Here is a 20,765-nt window from a genome sequence, read left to right on the forward strand (position 1 = left end):
GCTCAGGGCTGATCTCCCTCACAAAAAAAAAAAAAAAAAAAGCAAAAGTATTATGTTTGATATTGCTCAAACAAACCAACACCATCATTGTGGACACAAGTTATTCTTGTACAGTAATATACTATAGTATAAGTCAGAGGAAAATGAACAAATATACAACATGGCCTGTGATGCACTGAATTCACAAAATTTTCTCTTGAGACTGAATCCCCATGAGTTCCAGTTTGCAGACTCAGAACACTGTACAGAATGTGCACAGCTGTTTCAAGGAGCAGCCAGATAGAACTGCTTTGTAAAATCGCAGCTGTTATAAAAAGGCGCTGTGCTCGCGGCTGCTGTAAGGAGACCCCCGTTACATAACTGATTCCCCCCACAGTCCGTGTGTTCTGTCTCCAACAGTAGCTATTAGCTGAAATGTGATAATAACGGAGCTTACTTGAGGATAGAAATAACGAGGCAGCTCCAGAATTTGCTGCAGGCTTCTTGATCCTATTAGAAGCAAGCCAAGACTTCAGCTCCTTGAAGCATTGAGGGAAGCAGAGGTCTGAAGAGAGCGACAGTGTAATGGATAGAATGCTGGGCTCCAAGTCCCATGCTCAGGATGGATCCCAGCTCTTCCTCTTCTAAGCTGAAAGTACCTGGGAAGTCCCCCAGTCCCCTCATTTGTAATGGGAAGCAATGCTACTTAATTCACAGAATTGTGAAAGTTAAATATGATGTTAATCACAAAAGTACTTTTTAAACTGGAAAATGCTAATCAAACAGTAGCTATAATTTCCCAAATTTATTTCCTTAGGAATCTCCTGGATAATAACTCTCATAACTTAGCCACATAAACAATGCGAGACATATTTCTTTGCTTTCTTTCTTCCTTTTTTTTTGCTAAGGAAGATTTGCCCAGAGCTAACATCTATTGCCAATCTTCCTCTTTTTGCTTAAGGAAGTTTTTGCCCTGAGCTAACATCTGTGCCCAGTCTTCCTTTATTTTGTATGTGGATCGCCACCACAGCATTGCCACCAACAAATGGTATAGGTCTGCGCCCGGGAGCCAAACCCGGGCCGCCACAGCAGAGTGCGCTGAACTTAACCACTAGGCCATGGGGCCAGCCCCAAGAGACATATTTCTAATGGTGATTCCTCACTACGCCAAATACTGCCTTTATTTAGTTGTTACTTTATAGGACTGGTTATTTTATTTTATTGAATCTATGTAGTCCTCAAATAGATCCAAGTTATTCATCTACAAAAGGTGATTTATTTTCAAATCCTTTTAAGAAACCAGTTGTCATTCCTGTTTCATAGGCCTGAGCCATACAAATGCACACTCGTGATCACAAACACACACCCACAAAAGAGCCAGGGAAAAGATTTTTTGGTAACAAATTTATTTTATTCTAGCTCTTTTGAGGGCCTCCTTTATTTATAATATTTAATTGAAATTTTTTACATGTAAAGCAACTTCTTGCTTTTCCTGTGGACAGTAAGAGTACTCCCTTCCATGTGTATAAAATAAAGTTTACAAAAGTGCTTTTACATGTATGATTCATTAGGCTCGTATTTGCTGGCCTCTTATTTGCCAAACACTCCATGACATGGTCAGGATCAAAGATTAGGGCCCCTCTCCAGTCTTGAAGGAGCTCACAGTCTGTGTGAGAGCAGGCAAGTAATTACAGTAGAGGGACAAGTGCTATGGCAGAAACTCTGAGTGTTAAGGAAGGACATAGAGAAAGCCCCTAAACCAGGCTGGAGGTCAGCGTGGGTCAAGGATGCGCCCTTTGGTTTTAAGTAAAGAGTACAAGTTAGGTAGTTGGAGTACACTAGAGTGACGTGCAGAAGTTTTTCAGGCAGAAGGAACCACAGGTAGGAAGGTGTGGGGGCAGGAAGGAAAATGACCTATCAAGGCAGCTGCAAATAACATAATTGGAGAAACACTCCAATTACAGGAGTGGGGGGAGAAATGAGGCTGAGAGGGATGCAGGAAACACATCATGAAAGACCTTGAAGGCCACACAAAAGAATTTGAACATTATCCAGAAGCTAATAGTTAACCATCGAGGGAATTTAACTAGAAGATATGTACAGAAATGAGTTTTAGAGCAGATCCTTCTGGATCAATGTAGACAGCAGAATGGATATGGACAAATTCAGAGCCAGGGAAGTAGTTAGGGGCAGAAGTTGCACATTTTGATGCCTGGCACAGGCTGGTGATGTAAGTGAAAGAAACAGCTGGGGGACTGCAGAGAGCTAGACAGCCCCTCACATAAATGAGGCAGCCTCTCCTCCATTAGAATTACTGTAGCCATGTGGATACAGAGTCCAGTCTTACATACCTTCTGGTTTGCCAGAGAACCTACGAATCTGGATTCTTATGAAATCTCCCTATTTTAATGGCGAGAAATCTTCAACAATTTGAAACACTGCATAAGCCAAGCTAAATGTAAGCTAAGTGCGACCTGGCAATTAGCAAGTTGTTGCTGTAGTCAGTGCTGTGGCAAGGGCATGCATCAGTAGAACATCATCCTTACATAAGCAGTGGGTGGTAAGGGAGAGAAGAAATAGAGAATAAACCCCAAGTTTACAGCTTCAGTGAGTAGAAGTTCCATTTATTGAAGGATGGATTATGCCTTATCTTTTTTTCGTAAATTCATTTCTCATCCTGGATGGTTTTTTTTTTTTTTTTTTGGAAATGTTCAGTTAGAAGAGCCTGAGAGATATACACATACAAATGGATATGTGAGTCTGGAGCTTATAAATACACCGATATTTAAGAGTGAGTGGAAAAAACAAACTACAAAAGAGAAAGATTGAATGACTAGAGAGCTGGGAAGAGCACAGAGAGATTAAAGGGAAAGTTTCCCAAAAACGATGGTCAGTGGTACTGAATGTGACTGAGAGGTCAAGAAAGACAAGGGCTGAAAAATCATTTTATTCTGTAGACAAGAGCCGCTGATGAGAGTGGCAAAAGCAATTTCAGTGGAGTCATTAAGATCAAAGCCCAATTGGGTAATCAGAAGTGGATTGAGGATGAAAAAGTGAAGTATCATAAAACTACCATTTTCAGAAGCTGGATTATGAGATGAAAGGGAGAGAAGGAAGAAATGAGGATCACGACTATGTGTGATGATCCAACACATTGTGATTTGTGGACTTTTCTAATATATGGTATCCTGCAAGAAAAGAAATTAAAAAAGAAAGAGTGTACGTAGGTGTTTACAGATGGAGATTTGACTCGATACACTGAGGAGAAAGTCAGTACAGAGGAGGAAGAAGAGGGAGAGGATTTTAATGGACCAAAATCCTTGAAAAAGCAAAGGTGGATGGGATTCTGGGAGTAGGTGGGAGAGAAAGTGACAAGCATGAGATAAAAGTGAGTCTGAGGGGACTGGCTCGGTGGTGTAGTGATTAAGTTCATACACTCTGCTTCGGCGGCCCAGGGTTCACAGGTTCGGATCCCAGGCGCAGACCTATGCACCACTTATCAAGCCATGCTGTGGCAGGCGTCCCACGTATAAAGTAGAGGAAGAAGGGTACGGATGTTAGCCCAGGGCCAATCTTCCTCAGCAAAAAAGAGGAGGATTGGCAACAGATGTTAGCTCAGGGCTAATCTTCCTCACGCACACACACACACAAAATGAGTCTGAATGTAGACAGACTTGAAAATTTGAGAAGCTGCAGGAGTGTCTCCTTGGTGGCTTCGACTGTGTGTTTGTATGTGTGTGTGTGCATGCACGCACACACGCACTCTGGAAAGAAAAGTTGAATTGAGTCATAATTGGAGTTTTCCAAGTGGGTGAGGCAGAGGTGAAGGGGGCAGAGGAGACAAAGGTGTTGGCAAGAGAAGGGTTTAAGTAACTGTAGACGTAGCTAAATGTGCACTTGGGGTGGACCCCCTCAGTCATGACAGGCTGTCGTGTTTGAGGGTGTGGAGGACGGGGTGGGGTGGAAATGGGTGAGGAGGAATGGATATGAGCCTATCAAGGATTTGAGAATACCAATTAATCTGCTCAAGGTGGTGACAAGGTTAGGAATGAGGAGGAACCAGTCTCCATGATCCAATGTCATCGATAAATGTTGGGGACTTATCTAGAAGCCTTAGCAACAACAACAAAATAGGACGAAGATCTCATGGCCACTCAAATATGACTTCATTTAACCCTCAGAACCACCCCATGTTGGACAGATGAGGGAACCACTGCTCGAGGTGTGAGTGACTTGCCCAGTTATATAGCTACTTCGGAGGAGAATTTTGACTGGGATCCGATCCTAAGGTGTCAGACTCCTGTCTGAACTCATTCTGCTACACACCCCTGCTCTGCCCTTGTGCAGACCCCCAAACACCAGGCCCCTTCCTGCTATTACGTTGGTTTCTCAGGTGCCTGGCGCCTTCTTCCATGCTTGTTGCCAACACATTGCTATCAGTAACGCTCAGGTGTTTTAAATTAACGTAATTCTCTTCAATAGTACAACTGCAGAAGCTGTGAGCTTTATTATAGCAATTCCCAGAATATAAACATTACTCCCCAGTTCAGTTTCTATCAATATATAGATAAATAACCATAGAAACAGTCAAAAACACATGAATTATATGTTTTGATATAGTAAATTCCATCGTCAATGCTAATCAAATATGTAATGTTACTTATAACTCAAGAAATACAAAAATTCAAAAGCCTAGTTTTTATCATTCACTTTGATTATTTTTGTGTACTTCCGGGAACCAAGTAGAAGGAAACTTTTTTTTATTACTTGTTTCTTAGAGTAGTTTTAACTTCTCCATTACATTTTCCCGTATTTAATATTAAGATATTGAAATTAATTTCTGTGAATAATGAACTCACAAATATTGAAGATCTGGCTATATCTGAAAAATGACTTTCTATAGATTTAATTTGATTTTAATTACTTTTTAAAATTATTAAAGACTTTAATCAGTACATTAAACAACATTTTAGGAAATAGATCATTTAGTTTCTCCTTTTTTGCTATACTAAACAGTCTTTAAATATGCGTACCAGTTAAATCCTTTGTATTTTCATTTTACCAAATATAAAATAAGAATGAGGTTTGGCAACTTGAACTATTGATACATTTGTTCATTTTTTTAAATATAAACCAAAATTCTAAAGCAATTGTAATTTGCTTTGATATGATCTTTAAATTCTTCTTGTCACAAGAATTTACTAGCTTCATTAGTTGTAGCCCCCCTTGAAAGATGTGAATCCTAGACCTTTCCTCCCCATGACAAATAGTACCCGGAGCGTGTTAATCCAAACTTTATCTTCCTCTTGACTCCAATGCTGTGCTTTGCACCCACAGGACATTGCTTATTACCAAGCCTTGTCTGCTGAGAGGTTGCAGACGGATGCCGCGAGAATTCACCCCAGCACGCTGCCATCCCAAGAGTTCTGTGCACCAGGACTGGAGCCATCTGCTACTGCTAAACTGGATGATTTGCAGCGTTCTTGGGAAACCTTAAAGAATGTGGTGAGTCTTTGAAACATGGAATTGTTTAAGCCCACCAGACACCGATTCCCTTAGTGATTCTTATGAAATACATGCGTAGAGTTTACACATCCTGTTCACGGTTGAACACCCTCTGTTGGGCCCCAGAGGGAAAGCAGTGAGGAAAGAAATGTCATAATCTAGAAGATAAGGGGCTAGGAAACATTGGGTAATATCCTTTTTTTTCTTTAGATCAGTGAAAAGCAGCGCACGCTCTATGAAGCTTTGGAACGCCAACAAAAGTACCAGGACTCTCTCCAGTCCATCTCCACAAAAATGGAGGCCATCGAGATGAAACTCAGTGAGAGTCTAGAGCATGGCAGGAGTCCAGAAAGCCAGATGGCTGAACATCAGGTAACAATAACAATGACTTCAGTTTCCTGCATGATTTAATAGGCGCACTCTTATGACTGGTCGGCCAGCCAAGCTTGTGTTTGAGAGAGCAGACTGTATTGTTGCTTTAAGAAACTTAGCCAGGTTACCAGTACCTCCCCATTATCACTTAAGAGAATAACTCTCAGACATCAGTGGGCAAAGAAGCAGTTAAAGAAGAAGGGGTTCTAAGTTATAATCTTGGGATTGTGCCTGACTTGAATCATTTTTTAAAAGGTTATGTAAACTAGGCAATGCGAAACAGAGATGATTACATTAACTTAACTCAGAAAGATGTTGTTAAAAATGCATCAGTTTAAAATGCATGGTAAGGGCCGGCTCCGTGGCTTAGCGGTTAAGTGCGCGCGCTCTGATGCTGGCGGCCCGGGTTCGGATCCCGGGCGCGCCCCAAGGCACCACTTCTCCGTCCAGCGCGAGGCCGAGTCCCACGTACAGCAACTAGAAGGATGTGAACCTATGACATACAATTATCTGCTGGGGCTTTGGGGGGAAAAAAATGAATAAATAAAATCTTTAAAAAAAATAAAATAAAATAAAAAAATAAAATGCATGGTAAGAAGGTACATATATTTAAATCTGGTTAATGCTCTAGCAATATTGTCAGGTGTACTGTTAATGCACCATCAAGTATAACTGGGATCAAGGGTTCTGAGGCCTGCATTCACTTAAATATGCAGTCACTATGATATTGTGAAATGCTGCCTTCCCCCAACCAGAACTCAGGAGCATGTCACAACCCTATAAAAGGCAGAGGAAAAGAAAGATGTCTTTAAATGCAAATTAAGAGTATAAAAGCATGGTGTGATATGTGTGTCTATCAAGTACTGGGAAATTTATCAGCTTTAAGAGTGAAACTCCGTGCTGTATCTTTCCTCTACTTTACATCTTGCTAGTTTTGGAACCCAGGATAACTTTGGAATACATTGCTTGTTCATATGTATAGTCTAAGATAAAATTGCATTCTTTTACAATATAGGACCTTGCAATATAACACAAAAATGAGAACAGTTCATCTAGAGACAGCATATTGAGAAATAGTGGTTTTAGGTTTTTGACACTCTTGTAACTTCTTAAGATAGAGATCAAAGTGCATAGCATCCATTTTGCGGCCTTATTTTGGTAAAACTACCTTCTCTGGGTCTTTCTGCTATCCCAAAGTCACCCACAGTCAGTCTGGTTTGGGGAGGGTGCTGTAAAATCTAAAATTAAAATTAACCTTTGTTTACCTGGACCAAACCAATCATGAGGACAGTCAGGGACTTAGGCGACTATTACAATGCAATTGTCCTCTGAGCACCACAGTCCTTTTTAACTGATACTCCAATTTTCTAATTGTCAATGGCCACCTCGTTAGCATTTGAAGGAGTTGCCTGTATAGCACCAGTGTGCTCCCTGGGGTGGTGTCTGCCCTGCTCGCCCCCTACCCCACTTGTGCTTCACCTTGCCTGGAGGCACAGGAGAACTTCCTTCCATGCCATTACAGCTCCTTTTTAGCACCCAAAAGGAACTTGGTATAAATTATCCAAAGAGTGATTTTGAGTGTCACAAGCTCACATTATCAGGAGACAATGTTCTAGGAGAGGGTTTACATAGTTTGACTATCTCTCTACTTTTGGGTCACCTCCGCCCTTGTTCAAGGCTCATCTTGTGTCCCAGGAGACTGACCACAGCTCCCAAAGACCCTTCACTGGGTCCTACAGGATTTAGGGACTGCATGAAAATAGGATCCTGGTGGTCTGCCTTGACATTCCAGAGTTCCTATTGAAAGTGCAAATTAGCTCCCAGTCACCACCACCACCTTGCCTCTCAGGCATTGGCATGAAAACACACGTAAACTGAGTGTACAGCAAAATTATTATTTTCTTCAAGAGATTTAATGGAGAAAACTCAAAATTACACATTAATGCTAAGTGTTATCAATTAGAAATGAATCTGACTTTTCTTGTAATTAAGGCCAACAACATGACTTTTTGTCCCTTTCTAAGTTGGGAGTGGTAATGCTAACAATTAGAGCAATGAGGAAATGTAGCTAATTCAATGATGATTACCCATCATTGGAGCTTAACAATTATATTAATGCTCTAATGAGAAGGAAAGAAAATATAAATAACATATAATTTATCATATCATCACAAATCTAACATTTTCCATCTGACCTACTTTTGCTAACTTTTGCTGTCTGTACCGAAGTTTTACAAATTCTGGGGCAGATCTGCCCACATGAAAAGTTAATGGTATCACGATGTCTAAATTGGCTCTTAGCTTCTGGAATGGTACTTAAAAAATTGCAAGCACTATTTTAGAATTACTATTTCTAAATTCCAACTGAAAATGGCTGAGAAAATCCAGTGTGCTTTTTATATTTCCTATAAATTAATAGAAATGGGGCTGGCCCTGCACTAGTGGTTAAGTTTGGCAAGCTCCACTTTGGCGGCCTGGGTTTGGTTCCTGGGCAAGGACCTACACCGCTCACGGCAGCCGTGCTGTGGTGGCGACCCACACACAAAATAGAGGGAGATTGGCACAGATGTTAGCTCAGGGTGAATCTTCTCCAAACAAAAAAAAAAAAGAGGAAACTTGGCAACAGAGGTTAACTCAGGCTGAATCTTCCTCAGCAAAAATAAATAAATAATAGAAACACTTCAATTGTTATATCTTTCCCAACACTCTCTTGGAAGTATTAATGTTTCTTTGAGGAGCTAACCTAATTCCTACATTTTTCCTCTAAACGGTTGTCTAAATCTGCTGAATTTGGGTGGAGTGCTGTGGCTTTCTTGTTATCCTCTCTAAATTGTATGATAGATTTAATTTTAAGACCTTAGTGCGGTTCACAAGCTGAGTTGTGGTTGTTGTTCTGACCTGCGTCATCATGGGCAGCTTGTGCTTTGTGGACATGTGTTGTCTTTGCCACACTAAGGTCAGTGATGGATAGTAGGCAGAGCTCTGGGGTTATTTTGTTTTTGTTTTTTTAATGTATAGAACAACTCAAAGTTTGAAAGGAAGTGTGCTGATGTAGATAGTTCTGAAAGTCACAATGAAATTCACCTTTACCTTCGGTGTCCAACCAAACATGAAGACATGTTCTCCCCAGAGCGAGTCGTTTTAGAGGAGATCAGGTACTTTTCTAAACCACGTAAGTGTCATGCACACGCCCTCCTCGTAAACACAAGTCAGAAGCCCAAAGATGTGCATTTCGTCTCTCTCTCCTTATTTTCGAGTCGGATATTGGAGGGGAGCAGCTGGCCACCAGCTGAGGCAGGGTTATGGGGGTGAAGACATATTTGGCTGCTGGATCGTTTTGTTTTGTTAAATTGAAGTGAAATTCACATCACATAACACTAACCATTTTAAAGCATAAGATTCAGGGGCCGGCCTGATGGCGCAGTGGATAAGTGTGCGTACTCTGCTCCAGTGGCCCGGGGTTCTCAGGTTCGGATCCCGGGCGCGCATCGATGCACCGCTTGTCAAGCCATGCTGTAGCGGCATCCCATATAAAGTAGAGAAAGATGGGCACAAGTGTTAGCCCAGGGCCAATCTTCCTCAGCAAAAAGAGGAGGACTGGCATTGGATGTTAGCTCAGGGCTAGTCTTCCTCACACACACACACAAAAAAAGCATAAGATTCAGTGACGTTTAGTACATTAACAATGTCATACAGCCACCCCCTCTCTCTGGTTTCAAAACATTTTCATCACCCCAAAAGAAAACCCCCTCCCCAGTAAGCTTGACTGCTGGATCGTGAAATTAAAAACTATGGCTACCTTCCAAAAATATCCACTCTCCCTTGAGAGTAAACTGAAGCATGAAGAGAGAGGCTTGACTCTAACAGGATGAAAACTAACAGTTCTAGAATTCCTAATTCCTTCATTACTTACTGCAGAACATTCAGAGAGCTGTTTTAGAACATTGTGAGTTAGAAACGGAAGCTGGTAACTTTGCTGTACACCTGATTGGGTCAAATCCCCTGAGATTAAATGAATCTTTTTTTTTTCCTGGTTGTTTCATGATTTATATACCTGTTTTCTCCATCAGGAATTAAAATTAATTCAGCTAGATATGTTGGGCACCTACTGTGTACACAGCCAAAATAGGCAAGCTTTTTCGTTAATATAGGATTAAAAAGCCTGCTTTGGGGGTAGAGTGGATTACCAACACATTGTGCAAAAAATAGCAATGTGATTATGGGTTACAGTGGTCGGAAGTAGTTAAAGGGAGACTCTAGCAGGTCTTTTGGGAGATTTTGAAAATTTGTTCTGACCTTCGTCATCGTGAGCAGATTTTGAAAATTTGGAATAGCAACAGAAATGAGTAGGAGGCACTATAAGTGTAAATGTCTGAGGAAAGGCACGGAGGAGACAATGAGAATGAACATGGTGTGAAACAGAGGGGGCTCTTCTTGCTTGTACGGAGGAACAGTGCAAAAAAAGACAAAATGAGGCCAGTGTAGTTGTGGAGAAACCTTTAAAATAGACCAAATAATATGAATTTTATACTTTTGGCAATCAAATACCAAAAAATGATTATAAAGTAGTAGAAAATAATTTATTGGACAAAAAGCATTTGGATGTATTATAGGATGAGTTTGTAAATTCATCACAATCCCATTACAAAATCCCAGCAAATTCTTTGGTGGAGATTATCGAGCTAATTCTAAAATATATTGCAAATGTAGAAAAAAATATATGTTAAAAATGGCAAGGATCAAGAATAGCCAAGACAACCTTAAAGAAGATGAATAAAGTTGAAGGATGGATCCTACCAGAAAGTGAGACTTATAAAGCTATAGTAATTATGATGGTGTGGTATTGGCACAGACAGCCAAGTGGGTCAATGGACAGAATTAGAAGCCAGAAGCACACTCACACCTGCACAAACCTTGGCTTATGTCAAAAATTATAGAGCAAAACGATGGATGAAAAACCATCTTTTCAATAAATAATACAGGGTCAATTGGATATCCATTTGGAAAAAAAAGAATTTTGACCCCTACGTACACTGGACACAAAAATTAATTTTAGGTGGATTGTAGATCTAAATGTGAAGGTAGGGAAGGAAATTTTTAAAACAGTGCTTCTCAAACTATCTATGGTGAATAACTTTTTTTAAAAAAACAATTTCCAACCCATCACAGATCAATATTTTAGTAAAATAAAACAAAATCTTGCTTGGATATCACGCCAATGTCAAGTTGGGATAAAAATTTCTTAACACTTACAATATCTTTATCTTGTCATGTACCGGGGACAGACATTTTGCAGACTGACACCATTTCATGGACCACACTTTGAATAGCATTCTTCTAGAAGACAACATGTGAGAATATATTCATGACCTTGGGGTAGGCAAAGATTTCTTAAATAGGACACCAAAAGCCCTAATTTTTCTAATAAAGGAAAATATAGACACATTAGACTACAATAAAATTAAGAACTTCTGTTTATCAAAAGTCACCACTAAGGAAGTCTTTTCCTATTCAGGGACAGCCACATCACAAAACGGGAGTAGATATTTGCATTCACAGAACCAAAAGAAATGCAGGCACTCCTTTCCAGAATATATAAACACCTCCACACATCAATAAGAAAAGGAAAGACTCTAGTAGAAAATGAGCAAAAGATTTTTAGCAGGCAGTCACAAAAAAAGGCTATCCAGATGGCCGACAAGCATAGGAAAAAGTGCTCAATCTCATTAGTCATCAGAAAATGCAAATTAAAACTATGAGATACCACCGAGAACCCACTGGAAAGGCTTAAATGGACAGGATCCACAAACCAGGTGACAGTAGAATACGACACAACGATGACAGTGATCAGCTGCTTCTATGTGCGGCCACATGAGTGACTTTCACAATCATGACAGGAAGTGAAAGAAACCAGACACAAAACAGTACATCAGGTATGATTCCATTTATAGAACTCAGAAACAGGCGAGAGTAATCTGTGACATTTACAAGTCAGCACCGTGGGGACCTTTGGGAAGGAGGGAGGTAGTAACAGGGAGGAGGTCGAGGGGGCTTGGAGAGACCTGGGAATGTTCTGTTTCTTGATCTGGGTGGCAGGAGCATGGGTGTGTGCAGTTTGTGAAAATTCATAGAGCTGTAGGCTTATACTCTGTGCACTTTTCTAGACGTATATGATAATTTCAATATAATAGTTTATTTGAAAAATCAATTGGATATGGTGACACTTGATATTAGGAAAAGAGAAAGGTTTTTTGTTGTTTTATCTTTTAAATATTTATTGAGAGCCCACTCTGAGGAGGCACTGGCTTACGGTGAAGCCTACAGTCCTAGGGCAGAGGTGGGAAGTACACAATCGGGGGCCACACTGGAAACTATGAAATGAAATATTAGTGAATATAAAGCCTGTATTTTTTACTTGAAGTCATGGTTGCCCCACCTGTGGTGGGTCATGTTTCTCTAACACGTCATTCAAATCCTAAATAAGACTTTCTTCTGTCAAGATTCTGGCTAAAGAGCAAGTTATAAAACACGAAAAATGAAAACTAAAACCCATGTGTAATGGTGATAGATGTTAAGCAGGAAAACAGGGTATTATTGAGAGAGAATAATAGAGATTGTTTTTTAGACTGGGTGGTCAGGCAAGGTCTCTCTCTCTTTTTTTTTTTTTTTGTGAGAAGATCAGCCCTGAGCTAACATCCATGCCAATCCTCCTCTTTTTGCTGAGGAAGACTGGCCCTGGGCTAACATCTGTGCCCATCTTCCTCTACTTTATGTGGGATGCCGCCACAGCATGGCTTGACAAGAGGTGCATCGGGGCGCACCCAGGATCCAAACCTGGGCTGCCAGCAGCGGAGCACCGCACTTAACGGCTACACCACGGGCCGGCCCCCAAGGTCTCTCTGAAGTTGTGACAGTTAACCTAACACTGGAAGGATTAAGAGAACCATCACACACAGGGTGGGAAGAAGAGCTTGAGGGAACAGCATGTACAAAGGCCCTGAGGCCAGTAACAGGCAATGAGCCAGTAAGTATTTTAAAGCAGGGGAGTGAGAGGATCTGATTTACCCTTTTAAAAGCTTGCTCTAATTACTTTGTGAAGAGTGAACTGGAGAGACAAGAGTGTAAGCAGGTGGGTCAACCAGTAGACCATTAGAACAATTCAGATAAGAGAGTTGGCTCTGACATCGGGTGGGGCAGAGGAGATATACAAGGTATATTTTGGAGGTAAAAGCGATTGGATTTGGTGTTGGATTGGATTTGGCGAGGGAAGGAGAGAAGGTGTAAATAATGATGCATAGATCTAGAGCTACAGCCATACAGAGAAGGGTGTTACCTTTTACTGAGACAAGGAAGACAGAGGAGGAAGCAGGCTTTATACATAGTAGGATACCCGTGAAGGAGATACCCGTGAAATAGGTAAGTTGAATATACAAGTCAGAAACTTAGGACAGTGCCTGGGTGAGGAATACCTTTGGAAGTGTTCAGCATTAGAAAGCATTTAAAGCCTTGGGAATGGAGGATATCACCTGGGGGACACTGTGAAGAGAGAAAAGAGGGCCTGGAAATTAGCCCTGAGAAATTCAAATTTCAGAGTTGGGAAGAGAAGGAGAAAAAGGACAGGGTGACCACATAGAAACAGGTGAAGATTTTTCTTGTTTAATGTGAGTTTTGGATTAAAACACAGTGCTGTCTCAGACTTGGGGAAATTTGGAGTGGGAAAAATCCTGGTGAGGAAGAAAGTGATGAATTTTATTTTTAGCATAGAATTGTAGACTCATACATAATGGATTACAGATGAGCCTGTTGAAAACCAGAAAGATGAATTACCTTCTTCAAATTCCTTTAAGTTAGTGACACAAATGGTTTTCAAATCAGAAATTTCCTGACATCCAGTCTGGTACTTTCATTTTGAAACATAGGTGAGTATGCCCCCCTAGTTGCTGGTGAAATGACTTTGGAGTGAAGTATCTTCAGTCATGTCAATTGATGTGAGAGTCGGCTAGTGACGCGATCCTCGGTCCACAAAAGTACATACGTGAGTGTGACTCCGAAGTCTTTCCTCCAGGCCTTGATGGATGAGATTCTCATGCTTCAGGATGAAATCAGCGAGCTCCAGTCAGCCCTCGCGGAGGAGCTGGTGTCCGCGTCTCCGGAGTCCGACCCCGCGGAACAGCTGGCCTTGCAGTCCACGCTCACCGTCTTGGCAGAGCGCATGTCCACCATCCAGACGAAAGCATCAGGGAGGCGACAGCTTTTGGAGGTAGCGAGTAACTCTGAGGGTGCCCCTCCTGTCCCAATTAACTCTTCCAGTCATGTTGACAAGTATGTGGCTTCCTTATGTGATCTGGATTTTTACTGTTGCCCGCTCATGAGAAGCTGGCGTTGTGTCTCAAGGAGGGTCTCATGAATAGAGCACTCAGTCAGTGTGTGGCCATGAATGTGTCTTTTCACCCCTTTGTGACTCATTTCAGCGTGAAAAATTGAGAATGCGGACAGCAAATACAGGGTAGACAAGAGCCTTGTGGAGAATAATTGTAGAAGGTTTGCATCATGGTTTGCTATGTTTAAATAAGAATATTTTATGAATAGTGGTATTAATACTGTGAAGAATAAATCCTTAGTCACTGTTACCCAATTCAAGCACATTAATTCATGAAAATACTCTGGCAATTCTGATTCTCATGCTATTTAACTTTAATATTATTTAATAGAGAGAGAAATTTTGATAACAATAACTTATGTGTTAAAAATAAGTTATTTTCCTTTTTTTTTGTTTCTTCTCTTATAATTCCTGGCCCTAAACATATGTGATGTCGACATTGTTACTCACATAGTTTGGTTAGGCTGGAGACCCCATAAGCACCTTTAGAGTCCTTATATCTCCAGGGTCTAGCAGGGTCTAGTAATCGGTTCTTATTACATTTATTATTATGTGAACTTAATATTATTTTATTTAGCAGCTGATTATACCATAATTCAATTAACCAAGACCCTATTGTTGGGTGTATGGGTTCTTTCTAGTTTTATCGATTATAAAATTACTCAGGTTGTATATTCATATATAGAGAAATTTAAAATCAATGCATCTATCTTCACTATTTAATCTCTATTTTAAACTATTTAATAAAATTTTAATTTAAAAATAATAATTGTAATAAATTATTAATAAAATAATTTTGAAAATAATGTGTTTACAGTACCTTATCTTCAGAATTAATTCTTTAATTCAGTAATATTGTCCCTAATCACTCTATGAAACCCTTGTGGAGTTTCGAAATGAAGTGATTGGCCTAGATTTTTTTTTTAATCTGAATTATTTGCCAGCATTGTAAAAACCCAGAGATCTAACTAAAAAATCTGAATTTCTGCCTTCACTCAAGAAACTAGTAACACTGGGCCACATCTTCCTATAGGGGATCAATTGCCTGAAATTGCATGGTGCTGCCCTTTTAGGTGGACCATATGTTCTTTGTTTTGCCACAGTCCCCACCACTCCCTACAGTTTCCCAGACATGGAGATCAAGTTTCTTTTGTCATTTACCAACTGTCTTATGCCGTTTTTTTGTTCTAATACTGACCAGTTTCCATCATTCACATTATCTGCCTGGTCCTATAGGTATATTATTTTAGAATACTTAAACTCTAGGTGCACATTAAAATCATCAAAGAAACTTTCGAAAATACTAATCTTGAGATTCACCTCCAGAAATTTTGCTTTATTGCTCTAGGATGTGGCATAAGCATAGGTATTGTTTTTAGGTTTCACAGGTGATTCTGATGTGCAGCGAAGGCTGAGAACTGGTGCTCTGTTGTGGTGAATCCTAACGATGTCACCTTAGGCTGATCTATGGTATGTTCTACTTAATTCATCAGGAGAAGCTAAATGATCAGCTGGAGGAACAGAGACAGGAACAGGCTCTGCAGAGGTATCGCTGTGAAGCCGACGAGCTGGATCACTGGCTCTTGAGCACTAAGGCCACCTTGGATGTTGCACTGGGTGCACCCAGGGAGCCCATGGACATGGAGGCCCAGCTGGTGGACTGCCAGGTACAAAGATGATCCGGAAAGAATACGCCAACATCACAAAGCACATTTTTTAACTACAGAAAACATAATGGTAAAAAGGCTTGGTACGGATATATGATTTTTCACAACCCATATACTTTATATATTTAGAGAGTAGAAAAACAATACCTTATAAAAGCTTACATGAAATTCACACTTGGAGTTAGTCTTTTGAGAAATTTTACTGATAGTATCTGCTCTTTAGAAAATCTTCAGCATCCTAAAGGACATCTTAAGACTATAGATGCCAGAACACGTACGGTATCTATATTTGGTGGCTAAGGAGTACAGACTCAACGAGAAGAATTAGTATCAGTGAATCAGACTGTGGATAAACACAACAAGGTGTCCCTAGATGATCTCTTGCAATTTCGGTTCTAATTCTGATATATTTATTTGGAAAACTTGGAAAAACTGTCAGTTATAGGCAGACAGATTGAACATGGGAAAGTCGTCTTTTGGAGCACAGAATTTCTTCCTCTGATGTGAGGTCTCTAGAAATTGATGTAACGGGTAATGGCATTAAGATTTTTATTGTCATGTTATTTTCTTACCTCTTTATTATGGAAAATTTCAAACAAACCTATAAGTATAGAGAATAGACAACGAACTCCCATGTACCAATCGTTGAATTTCAATGATTATCAACATATTAAATTTCACACTCGGGTGAAGTAAGTCTTAAAAGCTCTTTCATTTGACTCACCAGCAAGTCTCTAGAAAACCCTACCTAATCTGCAAGGTTAAATATCAGTGTGCACAACTTTATATTTCTCCCATTTCGAATCAGAGGAAATACGCAAAAACCATTAATTAATGAACACTAACTTTTTTCTTAATATGCCATTTTGGTCATTCTTTTTCTGATTTGAGATTATTATAATATTGATTATTATAATTTGGATTTTTAAATTCTATGGGCAACTTATCTATGTGTATTCAAAGCATTTTTATTCTCTTTCTTGATGGTAGAGAAGAGTGAGCCATACGTGAGTGTTTTCTATTCTTTGTTTCATCTTTTCTAAAGTTTCTTTTCTGAAAAGAGACATCTATTTTTAGCGTTCTCTTCTAGCACTTTGAAATTACCACATGTACTAGCGTTTCAAACTTATATTTTATCATTACACCCACCTCTCCCTTTTGGATATCTCTATGTTTATAGTTACACATAAAGTCCGTAATTCAGATAATATATTTCAGGACTTTTACAAAGTATTAAAATGATATTTTGACATTATTTTTAGAAAATGGAGGCATATGGAATCAGACAAGTACGCAACAGTTCCTTAGTCAATTCAAATCTAGTGTTTAAGCCAGTTGTATAATTATAACTGTGGCTGTTACACAGAATTAGGGCCACATTATGATTTTTTTTTTTTCTGAGGAAGATTCACCCTGAGCTCACATCTGTTACCAATCTTCCTCTATTTTGCGTGTGAGCCACTGCCATAGCATGGCCACTGATGATTGGTGTAGGTCCACGCCTGGGAACTGAACCCAGGCTGCTGAAGTGGAGTGCACCAAACTTAACCACTAGGCCCCTGGGGCTGGCACGCATTGTGACTTTTGAAGTCCTGGGTACTTTGCTTCCATGGACCTCTTCCTCTATAAAAATACTGCAAATTATATTTTTATTTCACAACTGCTTTGGTACAAAACTAATATAATCCAGGGTGGATTTATTATTATATTCATTTTTTCTTCTGATTTAAAAAAAAAAAATTAGAATTAAGATATTTTCTTGGGCCCTTAAAAGAATTATGGGCCCTCAGCACCACGCCAATGGTGCCTAATGGAAAAGTCAATCCTGCACAGAATTATATCAGTTCCTCAAAAACCATCCTCAGGAAAGCATCCTTTAAGCCTCCTTTCATTAAAAATTTCACTGTTCCATCTGGTTCTAGTTTTTTGCTTCAAATCTATATTCTTAAAAGTCATTCTGACTTTGTACAGAGAAATAAAGTATCTTTTCTCTTTATTAAATTACTTGACTGAATATAAATTAGAAAGTGCATTTCAAAGAGTTCAGAGTTAAGGAATATAAAAACAGAACGATTTCCGTAGAAAATAAAATGGTTGTTATTTGTTTTGCTTGATTTTTTTGTTGTTGTTCTTTTTTGGTTTTTGTTTTAAATCTTATTGTGGAAGAAGGGAGACTATTTTGCATCCTCCCTGGATTTAGCCTCTGTTTTAGGGGAGATCCTTGCAGCATAGACCGTTGTCACAGAAAGTGAAAGTAAAATTATTAGAAAAACTTTCAGAAATGTGAGGTGAAAAATACACTAGATAAAAAACAAAAATAAAGAAATAAGAGCAATAATCTGGGGGAAAAAAATCAACCCAAAGAAGCAATGCTTTAAATTGACAAAAAAAGATTGATCGTGTGATGTCTTTGCAATAGTTATGACATTAGCCATAAACATCACAATATATCACTAAAATAATAAGATAATCATAATAATGGGATAACACTAAGGCATGGTTTTTTTCTCCTTGTCTGTTGGCTATATAAAATGTGCTTTCCATGTGTTTTTCTAATATATTTTTCATTATATAGTATAGAATCTTAAAAAAGAAAAATTAAGAAGCTCAAGGAATTGCAAGAAATCTATATACTACTCTTCAAGGCTGTGGGAAAACTAGGAAAAAATCATGAAGGCGTGTTCTTCTGGTGAAAGACTAAGAAAGTATTGTGTTTCACTGTGAGAACAGTCTTTGCAGAGGTTCGCAGGGTGTGTGAATTTCATTCTTGTCGCTGTTGTTCCAGAACATGCTGGTGGAAATCGAGCAGAAGGTGGTGGCCTTATCGGAGCTCTCCGTCCACAATGAAAACCTGATGCTGGAGGGCAAGGCTCACACGAAGGACGAGGCTGAGCAGCTGGCGGTAAAGCTGAGAACCCTCAAAGGCAGCCTCTTGGAGCTGCAGAGAGCACTTCATGACAAGCAGCTCAACATCCGGGTGAGGAGGGCTCTGGCCACTGGCAGCCACGCAATGCCGCAGCCACTGCTGAATATTTGTGCATTGCTGGCATGCCTCTTCTGAGCCTGTGACATATAAAGGAAAAGTTGGGGAATAATACATACTCATATACATAGCTGCCTGATATAAACTTTGGCATAGATTTTCAAATAGGTTTTGTAAGGACTATAGTCATGACCGACATTTCGGTCAACAACGGACCACATACATGACAGTGGTCCCGGAAATTAGTACCGTACAGCCTAGGTGTGTAGTAGGCTATACCACCTAGGTTTGTGTAAGTACGCTCCATGATGTTGGCTCAATGACTAACGCCATTTAGAAACGCCTAACGACGCGTTTCTCAGAATGTATCCCCGTCATTAAGTGACTCATGACTGTGTTTGAATCCACAGACCTGAAGATTTCAGTGTAGGAAAAGAAAAGAAAAGAAAAATAAACACCAAAATCTAGCAAATATACTGTCTTAAAAAATATTTGAACATGGGTCATAGATTAAGATATCCTATAACATTTTTACATTTCTCTTTTATTTCTCCTACATTCTACTTTTCAAGATATACTCAGACTTTTTTATTTAGTGCCCACAACTTTAGACTTGTTATATACTGAATTGACAATATATGACTATATGAATAAGTGTATCAAACCTCTTTACTATCGTGTAGTGACCTTAATGTTCCCTAGTAGTGATTTTCGTTTTATATTACTAGAGCTTTTTCAGGATGATATTTGCCTGGTATATCTTTTAACTTTCCTTTGATTTTTCCCTTTCTGCATCCTTATGTTTTAGATTTGCTTCTTATAAAGAACATTTAGCTATATTTTGTTGGTTCTAATCATTTATCTAATGGGAAAATCTCTGACTTTTAAAGGGCAGGTTTAGTCCACTTAAATTTACTGTGATTACTGGTATATTTGGACTTTTATTATCTTACTTTTTGTTTTCCACTTTTGTCCTGCTCTTTCTGTTCTTCTCTCTCCTTTTTAACCTTTGTTTTTAAGTAGTTGAATTCTTTTTTTTTTACCCTCTATTTTTTTACCATGTGTACCTAATAAATTCTGAGTTTATATCTTAATTTCCCTCCAGATCAATTTAAGAAGCTTAGATCACTTTCATTCAGATTTCTTCCCATGCACTTTTCATACTGTTACTGTCCAGTTTTTAAATTTTGTTCTTTTTTAATCTTTACAAATTAGATATTACTATTATTATCCTATACAAAAATTAGCAAATATTTATTGAGAAGCTATTATGTGCCTGCTAATACTCTATATGATAGAGTGAAAGAGCACGGAAAACGACTATCTATCTGTATCTATATATCTATATCTACGTATTCCTATCTTCAAAGGATTATGGTGGGGGGAGACAGATAATAAATAAAATTAGAACACATTATTATATACTAAGTTAGAAGATGAAAACAGCTGTGGGTGAAATACCGTAAGGCAGGTAGATAGAGAAAGGCAGCACTTGGCGGATTATTTTCAGTTTTAAACAAGGTGTCCAGGGATGCCTCCCTCGGGTTACGTTTGAAGGCGTGGACCATGTGGCCACGAAGGAAGAGAGTTCCAGGCAAAGGGGAAAGCAAGTGCAGAGGTTCCCGTGGGATCATCCCTGGTCTGTTCAAGGAGACCAGTGTGGCTGGAGGGGAGTGAGCAAGAGAAGAGTGGTGGCACATGAGGCCAGACAGGTGACAGGGGGTCCAGGGTGCAAAGGACCTCGTAGGCATCATATGGACTTTGGCTTTTACTCTGGGGGAACTGAGAAGCCGTTGGAGTGTTTGGGAAGGGAGGAGTGAAAAGATGGGATTTTTTTTTTTTTTTTTAAAGCTTCACTTTTTTTTTTTAATTTTTATTT

At 39.4% G+C, this 20,765-nt stretch overlaps 1 protein-coding gene across 2 annotated transcripts in view; it reads left to right on the forward strand.

Annotated features, from left to right (window-relative positions):
• Positions 1-20,765, forward strand: part of SYNE1 (spectrin repeat containing nuclear envelope protein 1) — a 452,863-nt gene that overhangs the window by 289,645 nt on the left and 142,453 nt on the right. For both annotated transcript variants that reach the window (XM_087425127.1, XM_087425124.1), the window contains 5 exons: positions 5,317-5,484; positions 5,695-5,856; positions 13,922-14,116; positions 15,730-15,903; positions 18,689-18,880. In XM_087425127.1, the coding sequence (XP_087281253.1) occupies positions 5,317-5,484; positions 5,695-5,856; positions 13,922-14,116; positions 15,730-15,903; positions 18,689-18,880 (891 nt within the window). The remainder of the gene's footprint in view (positions 1-5,316; positions 5,485-5,694; positions 5,857-13,921; positions 14,117-15,729; positions 15,904-18,688; positions 18,881-20,765) is intronic.

Source organism: Ceratotherium simum, chromosome 38 (assembly GCF_057802395.1).
Source record: "Ceratotherium simum simum isolate JZ-2026a chromosome 38, ASM5780239v1, whole genome shotgun sequence".
In the NCBI taxonomy this organism is placed as follows: Eukaryota; Metazoa; Chordata; class Mammalia; order Perissodactyla; family Rhinocerotidae; genus Ceratotherium; species Ceratotherium simum.